The sequence below is a fragment of the Macaca fascicularis genome, chromosome 16, assembly GCF_037993035.2.
Source record: "Macaca fascicularis isolate 582-1 chromosome 16, T2T-MFA8v1.1".
NCBI lineage: Eukaryota > Metazoa > Chordata > Mammalia > Primates > Cercopithecidae > Macaca > Macaca fascicularis.
This window is the reverse complement of record NC_088390.1, coordinates 51,771,835-51,791,431: the sequence shown is the minus strand read 5'-3', so window position 1 is coordinate 51,791,431 and position 19,597 is coordinate 51,771,835. Positions and strand designations below refer to the sequence as shown.

Sequence of the window (19,597 nt, the reverse complement as noted above, 5' to 3'; positions counted from 1 at the left end):
GGAGCCAAGGGTACCGAGCGGGTGGAGTCGGGAGCCAGAGAGCGGTGGAGGCGGATTTCCTGGGCCCGGCCCTCTGGAGCTACCATGGCGTTTGGCAAGAGTCACCGGGATCCCTACGCGACCTCCGTGGGCCACCTCATAGGTAAGGAGGCGCGGGGAGAGACGCCCAGGCAGGCAGGGGACCGTGGGATCCTTTCCTGCTTGATCCATTCTCGGCCTGCAGAGGACGGAGTTAGTCCAACTTGGAGAAAATCCTTCCCCTCCCCCAGCAACTTTCCCAGGGCACCCGCGTTCCACCCGGCCCCCTTTCGTCCGTTTCCTTCTTGGCCAACTCACTCTAGAACCCGCAGTCCTCAAAAATGTACCTTCCTTTCGATGTCTCCTGGGGAGTGGAACCAAACAGGTGAACCGCGGGAGTCAGGCATGGAGTATTTGGGCCTCCACAAGGAGACACCAGAAACTTCTCGGCCAGGGGAAAGTTATTCCTAAACGCACACTCTCTAGGGCACGGTATTGTTATGCCCGTTTTACAGATCAGAAGAGGAGGCTCTGGGAGACTAAGTGATGTGACCTTACTGTGAGGGGCAGGTCTCCCCAAACCAGTTTTCAATAGTGCCAAGCTTATACAACCTGGATTGCTTTTCTGGGTAAACAAAGAGAATGAAAATGCTTGGCATTGGAGTGAAGAGGAGGGGAACAGAGGAGCCATCTGGGGGCACGGAGGTCTCTTGCAGGCCACTAGGGACTACACCGGCATCCACCTAAAAGATTTCTCTCTCCTCCGAATGTACCTTGCATGATGTATGTAGAAGCCAGTGATTGGACTCTTACAAGCACCAGCTCACTGCTCCCTCTTTTCCCTGATTCCTCCCTTGGGAATTGGGTGTGGCACGAGTGCATATTAATGCCAGGCAAAGTGTGATGATGTCAGGAACTTAGTGGGGTGATGAAATCTTGAGAACCTAGTAGTTGTAGTAAAGAGGCCGAGATTTGGAAAATTTAGCTCACAGCTCTACTAACTGCCGTGACACCGAACACACCACTTAAACAGAACCTTAGTTTACACATCCTTATAAAATGGTCAGAGTAGCTACCATTGAGGAGATGCTTTCCCTTGATGGCTGTGCTTTGTTGGATATTAGAATGAACCCTGAGCAGAAATGGGTTCCGACTGTATCTTCATAGGCAAAAGAAACTTCAGCAATTCATCTGCTTAATTTTTTAATTCTGTAAACATGGACTAACTGTCAGCTATGTGTCTGGACCTGGATCAGGCACTGGTAAGGCCAAGGTGAGACGTGATCTCAAACCTGAGGGAACTCATTTTCTTGTAGGGAAGACCGCACGGTTTTGTGCCGCACCTTTGCAATGCAAGAAAATGCAAAACACACAAAACTTACCGGAAGGGAGAAATGAATTCTACTGTGGCTTTTGAAGGGTGAATGGGAGTTTTCTAGGAAGATAAGCTTTGTCCATTTGGTGCCAAATTCAAGTTTTGTTTGTTTTTTGTTTTTTGCTTTTGTTTTTTTTTTTTTTTTTTTTGAGTGTCGCTCTGTCACCCAGGCTAGAGTGCAGTAGCTCTCGGCTCACTGCAACATCCGCCTCCCGGGTTCAAGCAATTCTCCTTTCTCAGCCTCCCGAGTAGCTGGGACTACAGGTGCACGTCACCACGCCCAGCTAATTTTTGTATTTTTAGTAGAGATGGAGTTTCACCATACTGACCGGGCTGGTCTCGACCTCCTGACCTCAGGTGATCCACCCGCCTCGGCCTCCCAAAGTGATTGGGATTACAGGCGTGAGCCACCGCACCCGGCCTCAAGTGGTTCTTTTCCTTGATTGAAAGCAAGCCAAACTTTGGGGTTCCCCGAAACAAGTCCTTATTCTTTCTTTCCCTTCTCTATCCTTTTTGGTTTTTTCTCCATTTCCCCCAGAACCCTGTGTTTTCATTCTTAGGGATCTTATCCTTCTCTTAGGAAGATGTTAGCGCATTCATGTTGAGTGTTCCATTACCCTTTCCAGGTAACATCTTGTATTGCCTGATTATCTAATGATAGGGTTCCAAGTGCAGAAACATTCTGGTCAGCCTGGTGCAGCTGTGGTTAGTTTAGATGCTTGTTATTATTAGTTTGGATAGTTACTCAGTGCCAGTTTGAAACAATTAAGACTGATAGTAAAAGTGTATGCAATGGAAGTTTTTACGTAGTCGAGATAAGCAGTGTCTTTGCAAGTATTGGTTGAAGTTATAATAATTGGTAAAATTAGAAGGAATCGTGAGATTAAGATGATAGGAGAATAAATATGTTACTATTATTTGGAGTTATGCCAATATTTTGGCTCCTAAGACCAACGGATTACTTCTCTCCTTTAAAAATTCTTTCCTCCTGTCCCCCCAGAGAATAAATTATTTTTAAAAACAAACAGTGAGACCAAACAACGTAGATTTGAATGCCAATTCTACTTCATACTGACTGTATGACTTTGGTAATTTCCTAACCTCTCTCAACTTCTGTCTCATCATCTCTAACAGTGGGTTAAATGAGATTGCATATGATAAAATACGTAGCACTATGCAGTTCACCTTGTAGGTAGCTGCTCACTAAGCCCTAGTTCCCTTGTCTGAAAGCCAGGCAGGTGGAGATTTAGCTGGCCTGGCCTGGGCCTGTGGCCAGGTATTGTGCTTGCAGTCTTTATTAATAGATCACTCATTACTGTTGCTGCAACAGCACTCTGAACTTGGGTTCTGATTGATTCCTGAATTACTGAGAACGGTTCCAAAAAAAATCACTTTGCCCTTTGGCAATATACACTTAATGACACTTGCTAGTGCAGCCTAGGCAGATTATTTCAGGAATACCAGACATTTTTTATTCTGTCGTAGCTCAGACTCAACAGCTTTTTCTTGGCAGAAAAGGCTACATTTGCTGGAGTTCAGACTGAAGATTGGGGCCAGTTCATGCACATCTGTGACATAATTAACACTACCCAGGATGGGTGAGTACAGCATAGTTTCCGTGTATTTGCCTCTGATAAGAAGCATCAGAACTACAGCACGTTTTCTCTTGCAAATGTTTCAGTTTTGTTGTTGAAAGAGTGTTTTCATCATTCATTAGGCGCTCTCTACCTTTTGAAGACTTGTCAGATTGAAATATTGGGGCAGCTGCTTGCTTCAGCATGTAGAGTATCTATAAATCCACTATCATTTTTTTCCTCTTGGCAGTTTCTTTAACAGTTTCAAATTTTGTCACTGTGAAGCTCAAATTGCTTCTTTTTAAAAGATTGGGAAAGGCCAGGTGCAGTGCCTCACGCCTGTAATCCCAGCACTTTGGGAGGCTGAGGCGGGTGGATCACGAGGTCAGGAGATCGAGACCATCCTGACTAACACGGTGAAACCCCGTCATTACTAAAAATACAGAAAATTAGCCGGGCGTGGTGGCAGGCGCCTGTAGTCCCAGTTACTCGGGAGACTGAGGCAGGAGAACGGCGTGAACCCGGGAGGCGGAGCTTGCAGTGAGCTGAGATTGCACCACTGCTCTCCAGCCTGGGCAACAGAGCGAGACTCTGTCTCAAAAAAAAAAAAGATAGAAAAAGAGAGATTGTTTCCTTCTTTAGGAATATCTCCAGCTCCCATGGCCAGTATTTGATGAAACCGTCAAATATTATCAAGAAGCTGGTTGACTCCTGGTGGTGACCTATTTCTGGGCAATTGTCTTTAGTAACCAGGAAACAATATAGCAGTCTCTTTTCCTCCTTGTCACAGGACAATTTTTTTCCTTCTGAATGTCAACTCACCCATGTTTAAGCTGTATTCTTATAGCATGTGCTATCTTTTGCCCTTAAACTTCTTAAACTTTAGAGAATCGAAGTTGTAAGAAAAAAGTCATTAAGAAGAACAAACTGGTTTGCATGTAGTCAATTACAAGTTATTCTTTGGAACACAATTCTGGTAATTTTCCTGTGCATATTAAAGTGATAACTGACAGTAAAAGAGATTTAGTCTAGCTTATATTGATAAAGAAAACATCAAAATTATTGGTTATAAATAAATGGAAAGTGCTTATGGTTAGTACTTTTTTTTTTTTTTTTTTGAGACGGAGTCTCGCTCTGTTGCCCAGGCTGGAGAGCAGTGGTGCAATCTCGGCTCACTGCAAGCTCCGCCTCCCGGGTTCACGCCATTCTCCTGCCTCAGTCTCCCGAGTAGCTGGGACTACAGGTGCCCACCACCTCGCCCGGCTAGTTTTTCGTATTTTTTAGTAGAGACGGGGTTTCACTGTGTTAGCCAGGATGGTCTCGATCTCCTGACCTCATGATCCGCCCGTCTCGGCCTCCCAGAGTGCTGGGATTACAAGCTGGTTAGTACTTTTAAGTGTGTATGGTTTTTTTTCCTATAATTCTATTTACCATGTTTAGTTCCTCTGGGAACATTTTCATTGATAATACCAATTCATTGATAATACAAAAAGAGACTCTTAAATTTGGACCCATACAAACAGTTCTTTGTAACGTAAAATTGTGGCGTATTGGCAGCTGACCTAGTTTGTTGTAATTCCTCTTACATCCCCTTGTCTGTAGGGTGCTCAGGAAATACTAATAGTTTTAATTAAAATGGTAACATTTGTTGTTTCAGAAGTTGCATTTCCTATAAGTTGGTTCTGTGCATTGATAGAGGGATACAGGAATGAGCGCATTTCATGGGTGGTGCTTTCTAGGTAATAGATTTGTACAAAAATATTGTATTTGATTCTCATAAGGGGGTAGGTGGTATTTTCTGCCTGTATGTGTGAAGAAATTTAGGTTCAAGAAGTGAAGTCATTCGTGTAGGGTCCCACAGTAGGACCAAGGCCTTGGTTTTCTCCTTAGCCATTCCTCTCTCCAAATGCACGTTGCTTTTCAGAGAGACTGATTATTTTCAGCAATGCCTGAATTGGTGATTTCAGTGTATTTATTACCATAGGCCAAAAGATGCAGTGAAAGCTTTGAAGAAAAGGATTTCCAAAAACTACAATCATAAAGAAATCCAACTTACCTTGTCAGTAAGTACTTTAATTTTATAAGTAAGACTCAATTTCTCAAGCTATAGTTACGTTTTTAATCCTGGGTACAAAATAAGAAGTAAGTATTCTGAGAAAACTAATAGGTTAGCTAATAGATGACCTAAGAGTTGTGTACAGTATGAGTTAAAACTCTTCATTTATGAGAATTGCAGAATAAAGAAAGTTGAGTTCTTTGTAATAGCATTTAATTTCACGGGAAGAGCTTGTTCCTGAAAAATCAATTGTTCTTGGTCAGGAGATGGGAATTAGTGGTTAACATGTATTATACATGGTGAACTGATGAAGAACTTTGTGTATTGGCTGGGTGTGATGGCTCATGCCTATAATCCCAGCATCGAGGTGGGATGATTGCTTGAGCCCGGGAGTTTGAGAATAGCCTGGGCAAGATGGTGAGACCCTGTCTCTACAAAATATTTAAAAAGTAGCCAGACATGGTAGCCTGCATCTGTAGCCCCAGCCACTTAGGGGGCTGAGGCAGGACAATCACTTGAACCCAGGAATTCAAGATGGCAGTGAGCTATGATCATGCCCCTGTACCTCAGCCTGAGTGACAAAGAGAGACCTCAACTCTTAAAAAAAAAAAAAAAAAAGTTTGTGTCTGGGCATGGCGGCTCACGCCTATAATCCTAGCACTTTGGGAGGCCAAGGCAGGTGGATCCCCTGAGGTCAGAAGTTTGAGACCAGCCTGACCAATATGGTGAAACCCCGTCTCTACTAAAAATACAAAAAGTAGCCGGGCGTGGTGGCGTGTGCCTGTAGTCCCAGCTACTCGGGAGGCTGAGACAGGAGAATTGCTTGAACCCAGGAGGTGGAGGTTGCAGTGAGTCAAGATCGCACCACTGCCCTCCAGCTTGAGCAACAGAGCAAGACTCCTTCTTAAAAAAAAATAATAATAATAATAAAGTTTGTGCATGTATTAATTAACCATAATTTAAGATGAGAATTGAAATTTTGAAAAATACCTCCTTGTTAGCTTTCTACCTCACTTGAACAGCTTTGTGGAATCCTGAGATGCTCTCAGCTCATTAAATTCCAACCAAGTTCTGCTGCCTGGCATGATTTGGAGAATGTTCTATGTTGGTTTAAGCAATTCTCCTGTGTGTTGTATTGTCTGTTATTTAAGTGTGGACTCTTATTTGACGTGTTCCCATTTTCCCACCATCCTTGGCCATATGACCTCTTCAGTCACGTTGGTGAGTTGTCCTTTTTACTTTAGTATGTGTTGCAAGCCCTGCCTGCTGCCTGAGAGTGAGCTGTGTAGCTTTCTGATTTATTCTGCACGCCTTTGTTTATCTCAGCCCAGCCGAAGACTGTGCATGGTCACGGCACTAATCAGCCAGCATCACACTGCCTTAGGAGCATTAGTCTTTATCAAGAGGACTTTGGGGCATATGTGAGCATAGCTCCTGGTTTCTAGTTACATGTAGAAGAAAATGGACATCTTGCATAGGCTCACTGAATGAGCAGAAATGCAATGAACGGTCTTCATGATTTGATCATTAAAGAAACCCTTCACGTTGGGATCTGAATATAGTTTTAGAGGCATTTTCCCCCTTCACCTTTTTTTTTTTTTTTTTTTTTTTTTTGAACCTCTCACCTATCCTTAACTCTTGAAGGTCACAGAATGGAGGAGATTATGGAGAGAAGAGTGAGGCACTTCTGTAGAAATCCCAGAACGATGGGTCACTGATAGAAATGCCTGGCACCTGTCAATGTTCTTGACCACCCTGTGAAGTAGTTCTATTATTAACTCCATTTCACAGATGAAGAAATTGAGACTAAGAGAAACTGATTTATTTCCAAGATGAAAATGGCTATTACATAGCATAGGCAAGATTTGATCCCAGTCCTCAGATTCTAAATTCCATGCCCTTGCCTCATACTTCTTTGTTTCTCAGAATGAATCAAGCCTCTTAAAAGAGCAGGCTACTGTGTTTCCTTTGTGTCTTTAGTTTCTTCCTGTGTAGTACAGGGCCAGGTATATCAGATGTTGACTGGATTAATGATTAAGCACCACACCCTCATACACACACCTAATCCCATCTCTCCTAGTATCCGGGAAGACTCAAGGGCTAATGGAAGGTACTGTAGAACGGGAGTAGAAAGATGGGTAGATGTACCCTTTTGCTTGGATTTTCTTTAAATAGGCCTTTGACCCTTTATCTTCATGCGGATTTCCTCAAACTGTGTATTTAATGGTCCAGTCACCTCACCTCAGAGTACTCACTCCCTTGCAGAGGTGTGCATAGGGCCTCAAAACTGACTTTAATATTCACGTAAGCCATTCTCGTGGTATATCTGGGATATCTCAAGGGTGCCAAAGGTTAGGAGAATTCAGTAAGGAAGAGAAGGGCAGAAGACTAATTTATGCCACCTTCTCTATTTCAGCATGGGGTATTATTATTTTGCTTTTTACAGGTGTTCACCATTCATAACAGTTTGCCGCTTCCTCCATTGTGCCCAAGCCTACTTGATGTGTCAGTGGTTGCTTCTTAATCCCGCCTCCATATCTTCTTCCATCATGGTTCCCTCGCTATGACGATGGACCAGGGACCCTCCTTGAGGAAGCTGGGTTATTCCAGAGTGTCGTGCCTCTGGCCCTCTGTTTCTCTTTGGGCTTCCACTCTTCCTTCTCATCAGGTAGTCTAATCTCTCAAGCCTGACTACCAGCTCGCTGCCGTTCCCATGATCTGTTCCACCTCAGATCTGTAGCTACCTTACCTTATGGGTTCTGTCCAATGTGTGCGAACAAGAGAATCTAAAGCCTGTGCCTAAAAACAGGCAAGAGTCACCAGTCAGAATACACCTTCATCCTTGGGGTCACAGTACATTAAAGTCAGGAAAAACACCTGGGTTTTCCTTGGATTTTCTTTAAATAGGCCTTTGACTCTTCATCTCTTCATGCTGATTTCCCCAAGTGGTGTATTTAATGGTCCAGTCACCTCACCTCAGACTACTCCCTGCCTTGCAGAGGTGTGCTTAGGGCCTCAAAACTGACTTTAATATTCACATAAGCCAAATTTAATTATGAGGGGAATTAGTCACAGAAGGAGTCACCCATGTCTGTCAAACGCAATTATAAGTTTACTAGTAAACTCTTTAAAAAGTAATCCCTATATATGACATTTCCATTTTATTAATGTAAAGTGATGAGAGCCTGTCAAATTCAGTTATAAATATTCTTTATGTTATCTGTCATGTTGAGTTCTCCATGGACGTGTTAACCTTGATTAGGCTTTAATGGAATCTGACTGTACTATGATTTCCTACCATCAGTCGGTAGAGCAGTTTTGTGTTTCAGCAGAATTTTGTTTCCAGGCTTTATTACTCTGAGCCAGGAAGTATTCTCTTCTTGAATGAGTCAATTGTGATAAATCTCAGCAAGAGGCTACTATTAGTGTCAAATAGAAAGTGGTTGAACAGGTTCCTAAGAATCAATTAGTTAATAGGCCTTTGTGGAGCACCCCCTAAGCAGTGAGCTTCAGGGGTTTCATAGGATGTGTAAAATGTGGTTGAAAATAATAATGAAGGAAAAGCTTGGTTTATTCTCCTTTGGCAAATTTACTAGTGAAACAAAATATCAGGCTGGGTTCAGTGGCTCGTGCCTGTAATGCCAGCAGTTTGGGAGGCCCACAAGGGTGGATCACTTGAGGTCAGGAGTTAGAGACCAGCCTGGGCAACATGGTGAAACCCTGTCTTTACTGAAAATACAGAAATTAGCCGGGCATGGTGGCATGTGCCTGTAATCCCAGCTACTTGGGAGGCTGAGGCAGGACAATTGCTTGAACCCAGGAAGCGGAGGTTGCAGTGAGCCTAGATTGTGCCACTGCACTCCATCCTGGGTGACAAAGCGAGACTCTGTGTTGAAACAAAACAAAACAAAGCAAAACAAAACCATGTGGTTGTCCCCCCAAGAGCTTGTTGCAATTGGAGGGACTGAGAGGAGTGAGGCCTCTAGGCTGGGGTAGTCACCTTGGTGAAGGCACTATTCATGACCCAGGTGTAGCTCTGATGGCCCTGAAACCTGGTTGTTGTCACTGTGCCTGGTTTGGAAATTTACAGTGAGAAAATCTCTTTTGATTCCAGCCCTCTCTTAAAATACTTAGGTCAGCTAATCATCACATTCAGTCCTGCTAGGAAGTTCTCCGTGGAAGATGATCTAAATAGTTGCCATGTATTGAGGTCCTGCTTTGTGTCACGCTCTTTGTTATGTTTCATTTGGGCCTTTCAACAAGTCTCTAGAGGGAGATATTATGTCCATTTTGCAGATAAGGACACTGAGGCTTAGGATAAGTGATTTGCCCAGCTAAGCCCAAGAGATCAGTGAAGCCTGGAGTCACCCACTTCAGTCTCTCTTTGTTCCTTGGCTCCAGAGTTTTCAATCCCACCTCAGATTATGGATTCTTATTTGTCTTATTTCCAAATATAGGTTATCTGAACACATTTGCACCAAGTTCAATTTCAGAATATATGAAAACAACATATTTAATTTTAATTTAATTTCCCACAGTAGGTTTTATTACTTATCTGAGTGAGTTGGAGGGTAAAAGAGGTTCTGGTGATATAATAGAGGAGGTGATGTAGAAGTAATTAGTCCTGGCATTCTTGATTCTAATGGGAAAACACAAAAGGCATGACTGCTAATCTCCAGATGTTCACATTTTTAGCATTTCATGTTGACTCTTTGATTTTGTGCATGTTCCTCCTGGGAGTGTTACTCATTATCATAAAATCTTGTTGCACCAAAGATAAAAATTTGTTTGTGAGGGCCAGGTGTGGTGGTTCATGCGTATAATCCCAGCACTTCGGGAGGCTGAGGTGGGTGGATCACCTGAGGCTAGGAGTTCGAGACCAGCCTGGCCAACGTGGCAAAACCCCATCTCTGCTAAAAATACAAACATTAGCTGGGCATGGTGGTGCACGCCTATAATCTCAGCTACTTAGAAGGCTGAGGCATGAGAATCACCTGAACCCGAGAGGCAGAGGTTGCAGTGAGTCGAGATTGCACCACTGCACTCCAGCCTAGATGAGAGAGTGAGACCCTGTGTCAAAAAGAAAAAATATATATATATATATGCCTAGAGAGAATGAGACTTGGAGCCTAGGTATTTGCCTAAGACTGTACAACTAGTTAGGTGAAATATTTCTGTAAACTCACATTGAGCTAGAGGCACGTTTCCTTTCAGCATTTCACCCATTAAAAACTCATTATACTCATTATAATAATCCATCAAGCTAAATGGCATGTTATTCAACTTTCCAACTTTGTCTTAACAACCTGCACTAGTATAGATTCATCTCAGTATGTTTTGGATTTTGTTTTTATTTTCCTTTGCCTTAAAGGTTTTCGCTGTGTTTCACACAGCTACACGTGCTCACCTTCTGTATTTTCTGATTACCTTCTTGATCACAGTGCTTTAAAACTATAGCGTTCATACCTGCTGCCACTTTATGTATTTCCATTAAAGACAGACTAAAAATACAAAGACAAAGCATGGCATGAAGTCCATTTTTAGGGCTTCTATTCTGCAGAGATGATTATCCTGGTCATGTTAATGGTTTCTATGACCTTTCTAATTTGAGGTTGTAGCATGGAAACTAAAGATTTAATTTTGTTTTTAGATTACTTTTAGAAATCTACTTTCTGCATGCAGTTCTTCAGTATCGGCTCATTCTTTCTTAGTCAAGCTTCTGCTCACGTTGCTTTATCGCAAATGTGTTTTTCAAGGGAACTGGTGTTCCTTAGTGCATATTCTTAACTGTATAACACCCCATCCTCCAGGAAACTTTTCTTTTGACTTTACCAAAGGGGTGCCTTATGTACTCCTGATTTTGTGCTTCATTTTCTGTCAGTTACTCTTTGATTGCCTTCCTTGGATTTTCGCTGGCCTGTGTAATAGGTGAACCCCAGTGTTTCAGCCCTTCTTCCTCTCTTCTCATTGTAGGCAGCCTTGATAACTCAATTTTGGTCCTTCACTCTCTTGAACTATAGCTGTGTGTGTCCAGCTCACTGCTAAACACCTACTTAAATGTCCCTTATCTTTTGAACTCAAAATATCTAAATTTCAGCCCGTCATTTCTACCCCTAGACCAGCCATACCACCCCCTCTTCCAAATTTCCATCACAGGGGTCCTCATGCAGAATGAGAGTCACTTAACTTTCAGTCATCTTCCTTTTTTGACCAGCACTGTCATTCAAAGTTCTTCCTTCATAATTCTGTCGTGACTCCTTTTCTTGTACCCACATCATCTTAGTTTAGGCCTTTTGTATCTCATGCCTGAACTAGTGGGTTGCTAGTGGATCTTTCTGTCATTCCAGGTTTCTTCTCCCTCCACTTGCCTTTGCAGAGTGCTGCCTGACAACCTATCCAGAATAGTACTTTGCGCACATTAACCTTTTCCTCAATTTCAGGGTAAAGGTGTGATGGTGACAAACTAACAGAGACCCTCCGTAACTTCTTAGTGCCTTCAAGATAATATCCACACCCTTTGCACTGCCACACAAACTTCTCTACAACCTGGACAGACTTTATCTACCCTATCTTTACAGTCTCCCCAATTTACCTTTTTCAAGATGCCTCTGCTAGAGACAGACCAGAGTACTTATCTCCCCCTTCATAACTTACCCACTTTTCCACATTTATATAGTTTTCATACAATTTCTCTGTCTGGAATATAGCTCTATACTCATTTTTACTGTTCTTAGCCATTTTGCAAAGCCCAGCTTCCAATTAGCCTTTTCCAAAAGTCTTGTAAGACCACCTAGCCCTAAATAATCACTCTTGCCTATAAGGACCTATAGCTAGGGTGACTGTGTAATTCATCATCCAAACCAGGACATTTTTGAAAGTGAAAGGGTGTGTCATCATTAATAAACAGGACATTGGGAATATACCTGTGCTACCCTGGGTAAACTGGGACAGATATTATTCCATCTGTAGCTCATATGTTTGGCCTGCACGTCCCTTCAGCATTTAGCATTTAGTACTCTGCATTGCTGGTTAATTCCCTTTTGGATGTGCTGGGACTCCTCGATAAGTCTGTCCTCTAGACTGTTACATTATGCTCATATTTCCACATATCCCCAGAACCTAACATTTTGCCATATATTTTAGTAGATACTAAATTATGTTTGTTAATTAGTATGCTGGTGGAAATTATTATTTAGCAGTTTTTCCCTTACATTTTTAGGAGGTGGTTTTGCCAGATAAATATAATGTTTAATTTATTTTTCTAATTTAGCTTATTGACATGTGCGTGCAGAACTGTGGTCCAAGTTTCCAGACTCTGATTGTGAAGAAGGAATTTGTTAAAGAGAATTTAGTTAAGCTACTGAATCCTAGATACAACTTGCCATTAGACATTCAGAATAGAATCTTGAATTTCATTAAGGTAAGTCTGTTGTATACCTCATGGGATGGTAAATTTCTAAGATTAGGGATTTCACAGCTTACCTCCTGATTGTTTTGCTTATCTTTTATATGTCTTGGATTGAGCCAGAAAAGCATTTTTGCTATTTTTAGTTTCTGTGTAATAATAATTTTTTGGCATTGGATGGTACACTTTTTCTGAAGATTTGTAGTCATTTCCCTACTTTCCTCTCAGTTTCTATTTTATCTGTGTCAAATAGGAAAGACAATGATGTGTATGTTCATTTTGCAGGTTGGGAAACTGTTCCAACTAACTGACTAATTCAAGGTTACTTGGAAAAAGAGCTACTGATGTTGTTTTGGAATCTGTTAATTTTGGATTCAGAGCAGCAAAAAACAATTGATAGTATATATCTTAGGGTTTCTTCAAGATTTTGAGGCATGGAAGTCTGATTTAAAATATTTTGGGCCGGGCGCGGTGGCTCATGCCTGTAATCCCAGCACTTTGGGAGGCCGAGGCAGGTGGATCATGAGGTCAGGAGATTGAGACCATCCTGGCTAACACGGTGAAACCCCGTCTCTACTAAAAATACAAAAAAAAAAAATTAGCCAGGCGTGGTGGCGGGCGCCTGTAGTCCCAGCTACTTGGGAGGCTGAGGCAGGAGAATGGCGTGGACCCAGGAGGTGGAGCTTGCAGTGAGCCGAGATCTCGCCACTGCATTGCAGCCTGGGCAACAGAGCAAGACTCCATCTCAAAAAAAATAAAAAATAAAAATAAAATATTTTATATTTTCCTAGCCTTTGAAAATGAGCATTTTGCCCATGGCATTCAAAAGTAGCTTTCTCTTTCTGAGTGGGGTACATAATTATTGATCTCTCATTTTCTATCAGGAGCTTAAGAATTGTGTTTTCAGCCGGGCGTGGTGGCTCACGCCTGTAATCCCAGTACATTGGGAGGCCGAGGTGGGCAGATCACAAGGTCAGGAGTTCGAGACCAGCCTAGCCAACACAGTGAAACCCCATCTCTACTAAAAAATACAAAAAATAAGGCAGACGTGGTGGTGGGCACCTGTAATTCCCAGATACTCGGGAGGCTGAGGCAGGAGAATCGCTTGAACCCGGGAGGTGGAGATTGCAGTGAGCTGAGATTGTGCCATTGCACTCCAGCCCAGGCAACAGTGTGAGACTGTCTCAAAAAAAAAAAAAAAAAAGAATTGTGTTTTGGTTTTGTTGCTGTTTTAACTCTGGAACGTTTTCATCTCTTGAACTCAGGCTTGGTCACAGGGTTTCCCAGGAGGTGTGGATGTAAGCGAAGTCAAAGAAGTATACCTCGACCTGCTTAAGAAAGGCGTTCAGTTTCCTCCCTCAGAAGCAGAGGCTGAAACAGCAAGACAAGAGGTAAGAGGCCTTTCTTTGACCCATGGAGAGTATAGTAGTATATCAGTTGGGTCTTTTCTCATTGCAAGAGACAACCCCAAATCCACTTAAGCTTAAGCAAAAAGATGAATTTATTAGAAGGATATTGCAATATCTCATAGAATAACCGAGACTTGGGATTTTGCTACTTAAAGTGTGAAAGTTTGTTTGGCTTGCTCCACCCTAGACTAATCAGAACCTCCCTTTTTACAAGATTTCCAGGTGTTTTCTCTGTACATTTATGTTGAGAAGCACTGGCCTAGAGCCTTGAGCTTTCACCTCGCCGCCCAAGGTTGGAGATGTGGCATTGACCCAAGGAGGGTCATTGATGGAGAAGGAGATGCCTTGTCAGCTGTGGCTTAAACAGACTTGACATGAATTGAGCTATCATTTGTTATTAACAGTCCAAAGAGAAGGCATCAATAATCTCACATGGCAGTTTATCACTTAAACCCTTGGTAAAAAAAAAAAAAAAAAAAAAAGGCATTTTATTAAATTGTAAATGATAATTCTAATAGCCACCTCTTGTTGAATACCTGCTTTATTATGGGCATCTCATTTGCTTAGCATTCTTCACAAAATGCTGGACGGGTTGTGTAGTTGATGATTTACTCCGGGCAGATACCCTGTACACAGGACTTTGTTTGAGAGTGCTTGAGTTAGCTGAATGGAAAAAACTTGGCGTTGGGTGGCTATGTTAATTCACATAATAATATTACCATATTTTATACTCATAGACTGCTCAAATCTCATCAAATCCTCCAACATCTGTCCCTACTGCACCAGCTCTTTCTTCTGTAATTGCTCCAAAGAACTCGACTATTACATTGGTCCCAGAACAGGTAACAACAGCAATCACTGTATTTATTGATATGTTTTCCTGATTTGTAAGCACCTTATATACAGTTTGTCCTTTCTGGTTAACAACATTGAGATGTAGGTACATTTATTTTACAGAGGAAGAGACTGAGGCTTAGTCATACTATGTGACTTATAGTTCAGTTCCAAGAAGGATTAATCCCATTGGTTCTGTCTACTTCCAAAGCCCAACTTTGTAAGAGTTGTGCTTGCCTAGTGGCTTTCATGGCTTTGTGGAGCCTTGACTGTGGACTGGATCTAGTGTCCATGAGCTAATTCCTGTTACTTCTGGTAGGACTGTCACATATTTCAGAGAGTTTTGTAAATGGTAGTCTTATTACTTGTATTTATTATGCCAACTGAATTGTATTTACTTCTTTGTGTATATCAGTTTGTCCAAGGTACAGATAAGCAATTATTGTATGAAGCCCATTTCCGTTCCGCTGTAAAGGAACTATAATTGAAGACTTTGTATTATTATTTTTTTCTTATATAAAAATTCATGTGACTAATTCCTCTTAGAATTTAATACAGGAAAAAGATTTATTTCTTCTTTCTTCTTTAATACCATGAGAACTAGATAACCCTCATTTGTTTTTCTTTTATCCTGTCGGTTGCCAAGAAACTCAGGATAACTTTTGCCATTTTATCCAGGTTTCTGGTACCTCCTTCTGCTAGGTACCTAGTACTTCTCCCCTCTTCATATTTGGTTCTAACCTTTTTTTTTTTCTTTCATTTTTAAAATTCCTAAAGCATATTTTGGGGTTTATTACAAGAGATCTCAAGTCCTTTTAGAAGGTGACAAGGTATACATTGTAAAATAACTATGTGTATATTTATATGAAATTAAATTTAAGTTTGAAAATATTAAATTTTGCAGAAGTATTTTTTCTTCCAGCAAATGTCCCATGGGGGCAGGAAACAAGGAATGTGAACACATTCTCTGTGTGCCACACTGACTGGTGATTGTGTTGCTCTCTACAGATTGGAAAATTGCACAGTGAATTGGATATGGTGAAAATGAATGTGCGAGTGATGTCCGCCATATTGATGGAGAATACGCCTGGGTCTGAAAACCATGAAGACATAGAGCTTCTGCAGGTGTTGTACGATTTCAGGGACAATCAGTCAAAGTGTCTCTTAAAGTTATTCTCTAAATTCTGAGCTTTGGAGATGGAAGACACCTTAATATTGTCTAGTACGTCCTCCTACATCCTCATTTCAATTGATTTCTAAACTTAACAAAAATATCCAAGAATGACTTTGTCAGAAATGCGGTAGTGACTTAGACGTGGATTTTAGCCTCTTGCAACAAATAATTTATTGTAAGTTATAACCTTGGTCATGTATAATCAATTCTCTAGTTGTTTTAAGTATGTAAAAATTGCCTCTATTTTCATCCATTCAACAAACATTGAGTAACTGTGATATAGGAAGGGATGTAGAAATGAGGAGGAGGCTGTTCTAGTCCTTAAGAATTTATGCCTAATGAGCAAGATTGGTTTGTAAACAACAAACATAAAGAAGTATTATAGATACTGTAATATAAATTTGTTCAGTGTATGGTGGGATCATGGGTGGGCAGAAGGAGAGAGGTGAGGTTTTTAGGAATGGTCTAGATGGAGGCAGTGCTTGAGCTGTAGAGGAACAAGTAGACAGGGCATTTGGACCTGCATGAGTAGTTCTACAGCCCTCCTATGCCTTCTGCTATGTCTGTGTATACATATACTTTATTTTTCCCTCTACTGGTTTGCTGTTCTAATTATTTAAAATTTTAAAACTTATTAATTTTAGAAGCAGTTAGAAAAAAAATCAGTTTCTAGTTTCTAAGTCCCTTTGTTGCTAAACTAAGAAGCTTAAGATATTTTTACTTTCCTCAGATTCCCACTCCCCACTTCTCATGTGTTATTTTTCCTTTAACTTCTTAGATTGTTAGTAAATAACTTTTCCCATGCTCATTTCTTATTTGGGAAACAAAAAAAATTTTAAAAATTTTCCCAACAATGTTTCTTATATATCACTGCTATCGTGAATAGTTTGTTTTTTCCTTGCTGAAGTACACCCATGTTGGTAAACTTTGGTGCAAACTTTGAGTGCTTGCATATCCAAAAATGTCCTTTGATTGTCATGTTAAATGCAGATTAGTTTAGCTAGATATAAAATTCTAGGCACAAAATTCTTGTTCTTCAGGCCTTTGAAGATACTGCTTCATTGTTCTTTTACACCCACTAATGCTGATAGAAGTATTATATTATTCTGCTTCTTAATCCTTTGATTTATATTTTTTTCTAGTTGCATTTGTTATTTCTCTACTTTAATATTTCAGAAATTTTACTGTTCCCTATCAAGAGATATATGTACATGTGTGTGCAGATGTTTGTTTTCCTTACTTATCCTACTTAGTAGATGATAGCCTTTTTTGCCTTATTGACTCATGTGTATTTTTAATTCTAGGAAATTCTCAGCTCCTACTTTAAATATTGCCTTTCTACCATTCTTTCTATTCTCTTCTTATGGAACTTTTTTAAGATGATGAAACTTCCAGTTGGATTCATTTGTCTCTTAACATTTCTTTTATACTTTTCATCTCTTCATTCTAAGTTCTTGGATAATTTCTCTGTTTAATGTATTTCTCTAAAACTTGTACATTGGGTTGCTTATTCAGTCCTTCTAATAAATGTTTCAACAGTTTATTTTTATTTAAAAATATATACTTTAAAAATATTTACTATGTACAAATATGTGTATAATGTTAAAATATTTTTAAAATATGTTGGATTTTTGTAATAGTTCTTTCGTTTCATGGTTCTACTTTTCTTTATCTTTCCAAGAATAATAATTATATTTAATACTGCTTTCTTGTTTCTTCTGTGGATTCTGCAAATTTTTTTGTTGGTCTTTTTAATTTGCATTTCTCCAGTGTTCAGCTGGATTGCTGTTAGTGAGCTCATTTTTGTGTGAGACTCTCTGCCAGCTGGTCTGCATTCTCTACTGACCCAGCTCACCCATGCTGAAGGGAGAATGTAATTGCTACAGCTGAGCTTGATAATGTTTTCAGAATATGGTATAGCAATATGGGATGATGCTGTTTGGGACCCATTTATGGCTGGTCTTCTGGATTATGTATTCTCTATTTTTTTTTTTTTTTTCCTGAATGCTACTAGCACCTAGAAATAATACCCTATCCCTCTGTCCTAATTCATTGTTTCCACCTGGAAACATTACTCCTTTCTCAGCTATCTGGTCTCAAATGAGGGAAGGGGCATGAGCAGGGGTTGTCTTGCCTGGTTATTTCACTGCTATACCTCAACCCATCTGTTAGAGCCCCTTGTGCTTCTTGGCTTCTGGCTTTTAGGCATGGAGCACCCTTCATATTCCTTCCATGTTCTAGGCAGTACTCATTGTGGGCAACCTTGAATATCCTTGAATATCCTCTAATTCAAGAGTTAGCAAACTGTGGCCTATGGGCCAAAACTGGGCCTTGCTCTCTTTTGTGCTGTCTCCAGGCTCAGAAGGGTTTTTTAAAGGGTTGTTTAAAAAATAATAAAAACAAATAAAAAAACCAGAGGTCATTTCTCCTATATCCATGCAAGCCTATACCCAGAGACTACTGGGGACTCAGATATTCCTCTTGAGGAACTCATTGCCATGCCCTACCCCAACGTTAATGGATGTGAATTTGTGGTATCGCTCAGGTGTGTAGGGATGAGAAGAGGATGTAAACCACAACGTGGGAGTATAAAGTTCCAGGTGAGGTAAGAGCTGACCTGTACAGGTAATGGAGGATTATGCCATGCCAAAGCGTGGGCTTGACCAGGCTGGCAGAAGGGAGCTGTTGAAAGGGTATAAGCTGAGGGGCTACATAACCAGGTCAGATTTTAGAAAAATCCTTCTGGTGGTGTTATGATGATAAATTCTCAGGAAGCAAGATAAGACTCTAGAAAACAAGAGAGTATTTCTCATTGGTTGTATGCTGTGTTCTGTGGGTAGAAAGTGGTATCTTTGGTCAAATACGTTTGCAAAACCAATTGTCTACTGTATTTCTCCTTTTGGAGGTGCATAAAGTTCACTGATATAGCTAAGAGTCTTTGTTTAACCCAACATTTGTTAACTTATTTAACTAAAGAATCCCAATTTGCCAAATACCTGCTGATATTCTGCAGAACATCAGAGTAGTACACGTTGAGAAATAAATCAATATTGTGGATCAGTGGCTTTAAGTATATTATTTTTGGAATATCTTAGGAGAATTAAAACATTTTGCTAAGGATCCTTGGGGTTCTTGACCTTAGGCAAGTCATTTACTACCAATGGACTTAGTTTATGTATCAAATGAAGAGCTTAGATGACAGCCAGAGTAATATTAAATACATCCTCTTTATATGGGATGTAAAAAGGAAAATTCATCATTAAATAGATTTCAAATGTAGTAGTCCATAATGGAGGCTTTTCCAGATATAAACTTTTTAACTCATGATGTTAACACATGTGTTAAACTAAAATTGAAAAATTAAATATCAAAGTAAATGGTTATGTGGTGGATAATATTTTTTTAAATGGCCACAGCAATATTTCTAGTTCCACCTGGTCTTCCTGGACCTTTCAGAGCTCAAAAATGAAATGATTTGTGACTTTTTGTCTCATATTCTCATCCATCTGTGGCATACAATCTTTCAGTAAACATACACTGAAACATTTCATTTAAATACGTGAATCCAGTTTTATATTTTATTCCAATCTGAAGTGCCTTTTTTGTCTCAGAGTGTTTGGCTGCAGATGTTTGGTTGAATTTTGCAAGGATAATACCAATTTGTTGGTTGCTGTTTTAATGCCAGAGCTCAGGGCTGTGTTTTGCCTTGAATAGTAAAGAGTCTCAGGTTATAAATCAACATGAGAATACTA

At 40.5% G+C, this 19,597-nt stretch overlaps 1 protein-coding gene across 11 annotated transcripts in view; it reads left to right on the top strand.

Moving 5' to 3' along the window:
* The first annotated feature begins 52 nt into the window (after positions 1 to 52).
* TOM1L1 (target of myb1 like 1 membrane trafficking protein) overlaps positions 53 to 19,597 on the top strand; it is a 58,502-nt gene continuing 38,957 nt past the window's right edge. For 2 of the 11 annotated variants that reach the window (XM_074019286.1, XM_045375037.3), the window contains exons 1-7: positions 53 to 142; positions 2,912 to 2,991; positions 4,952 to 5,030; positions 12,294 to 12,443; positions 13,694 to 13,819; positions 14,575 to 14,679; positions 15,680 to 15,796. In XM_074019286.1, the coding sequence (XP_073875387.1) occupies positions 2,954 to 2,991; positions 4,952 to 5,030; positions 12,294 to 12,443; positions 13,694 to 13,819; positions 14,575 to 14,679; positions 15,680 to 15,796 (615 nt within the window). In that variant the 5' untranslated portion in view covers positions 53 to 142; positions 2,912 to 2,953. Of the gene's footprint in view, positions 143 to 2,878; positions 2,992 to 4,951; positions 5,031 to 12,293; positions 12,444 to 13,693; positions 13,820 to 14,574; positions 14,680 to 15,679; positions 15,894 to 19,597 lie in introns of all 11 variants that reach the window. The other 9 variants (XM_065531322.2, XM_065531321.2, XM_074019288.1 and 6 more) reach the window with 6 other exon arrangements.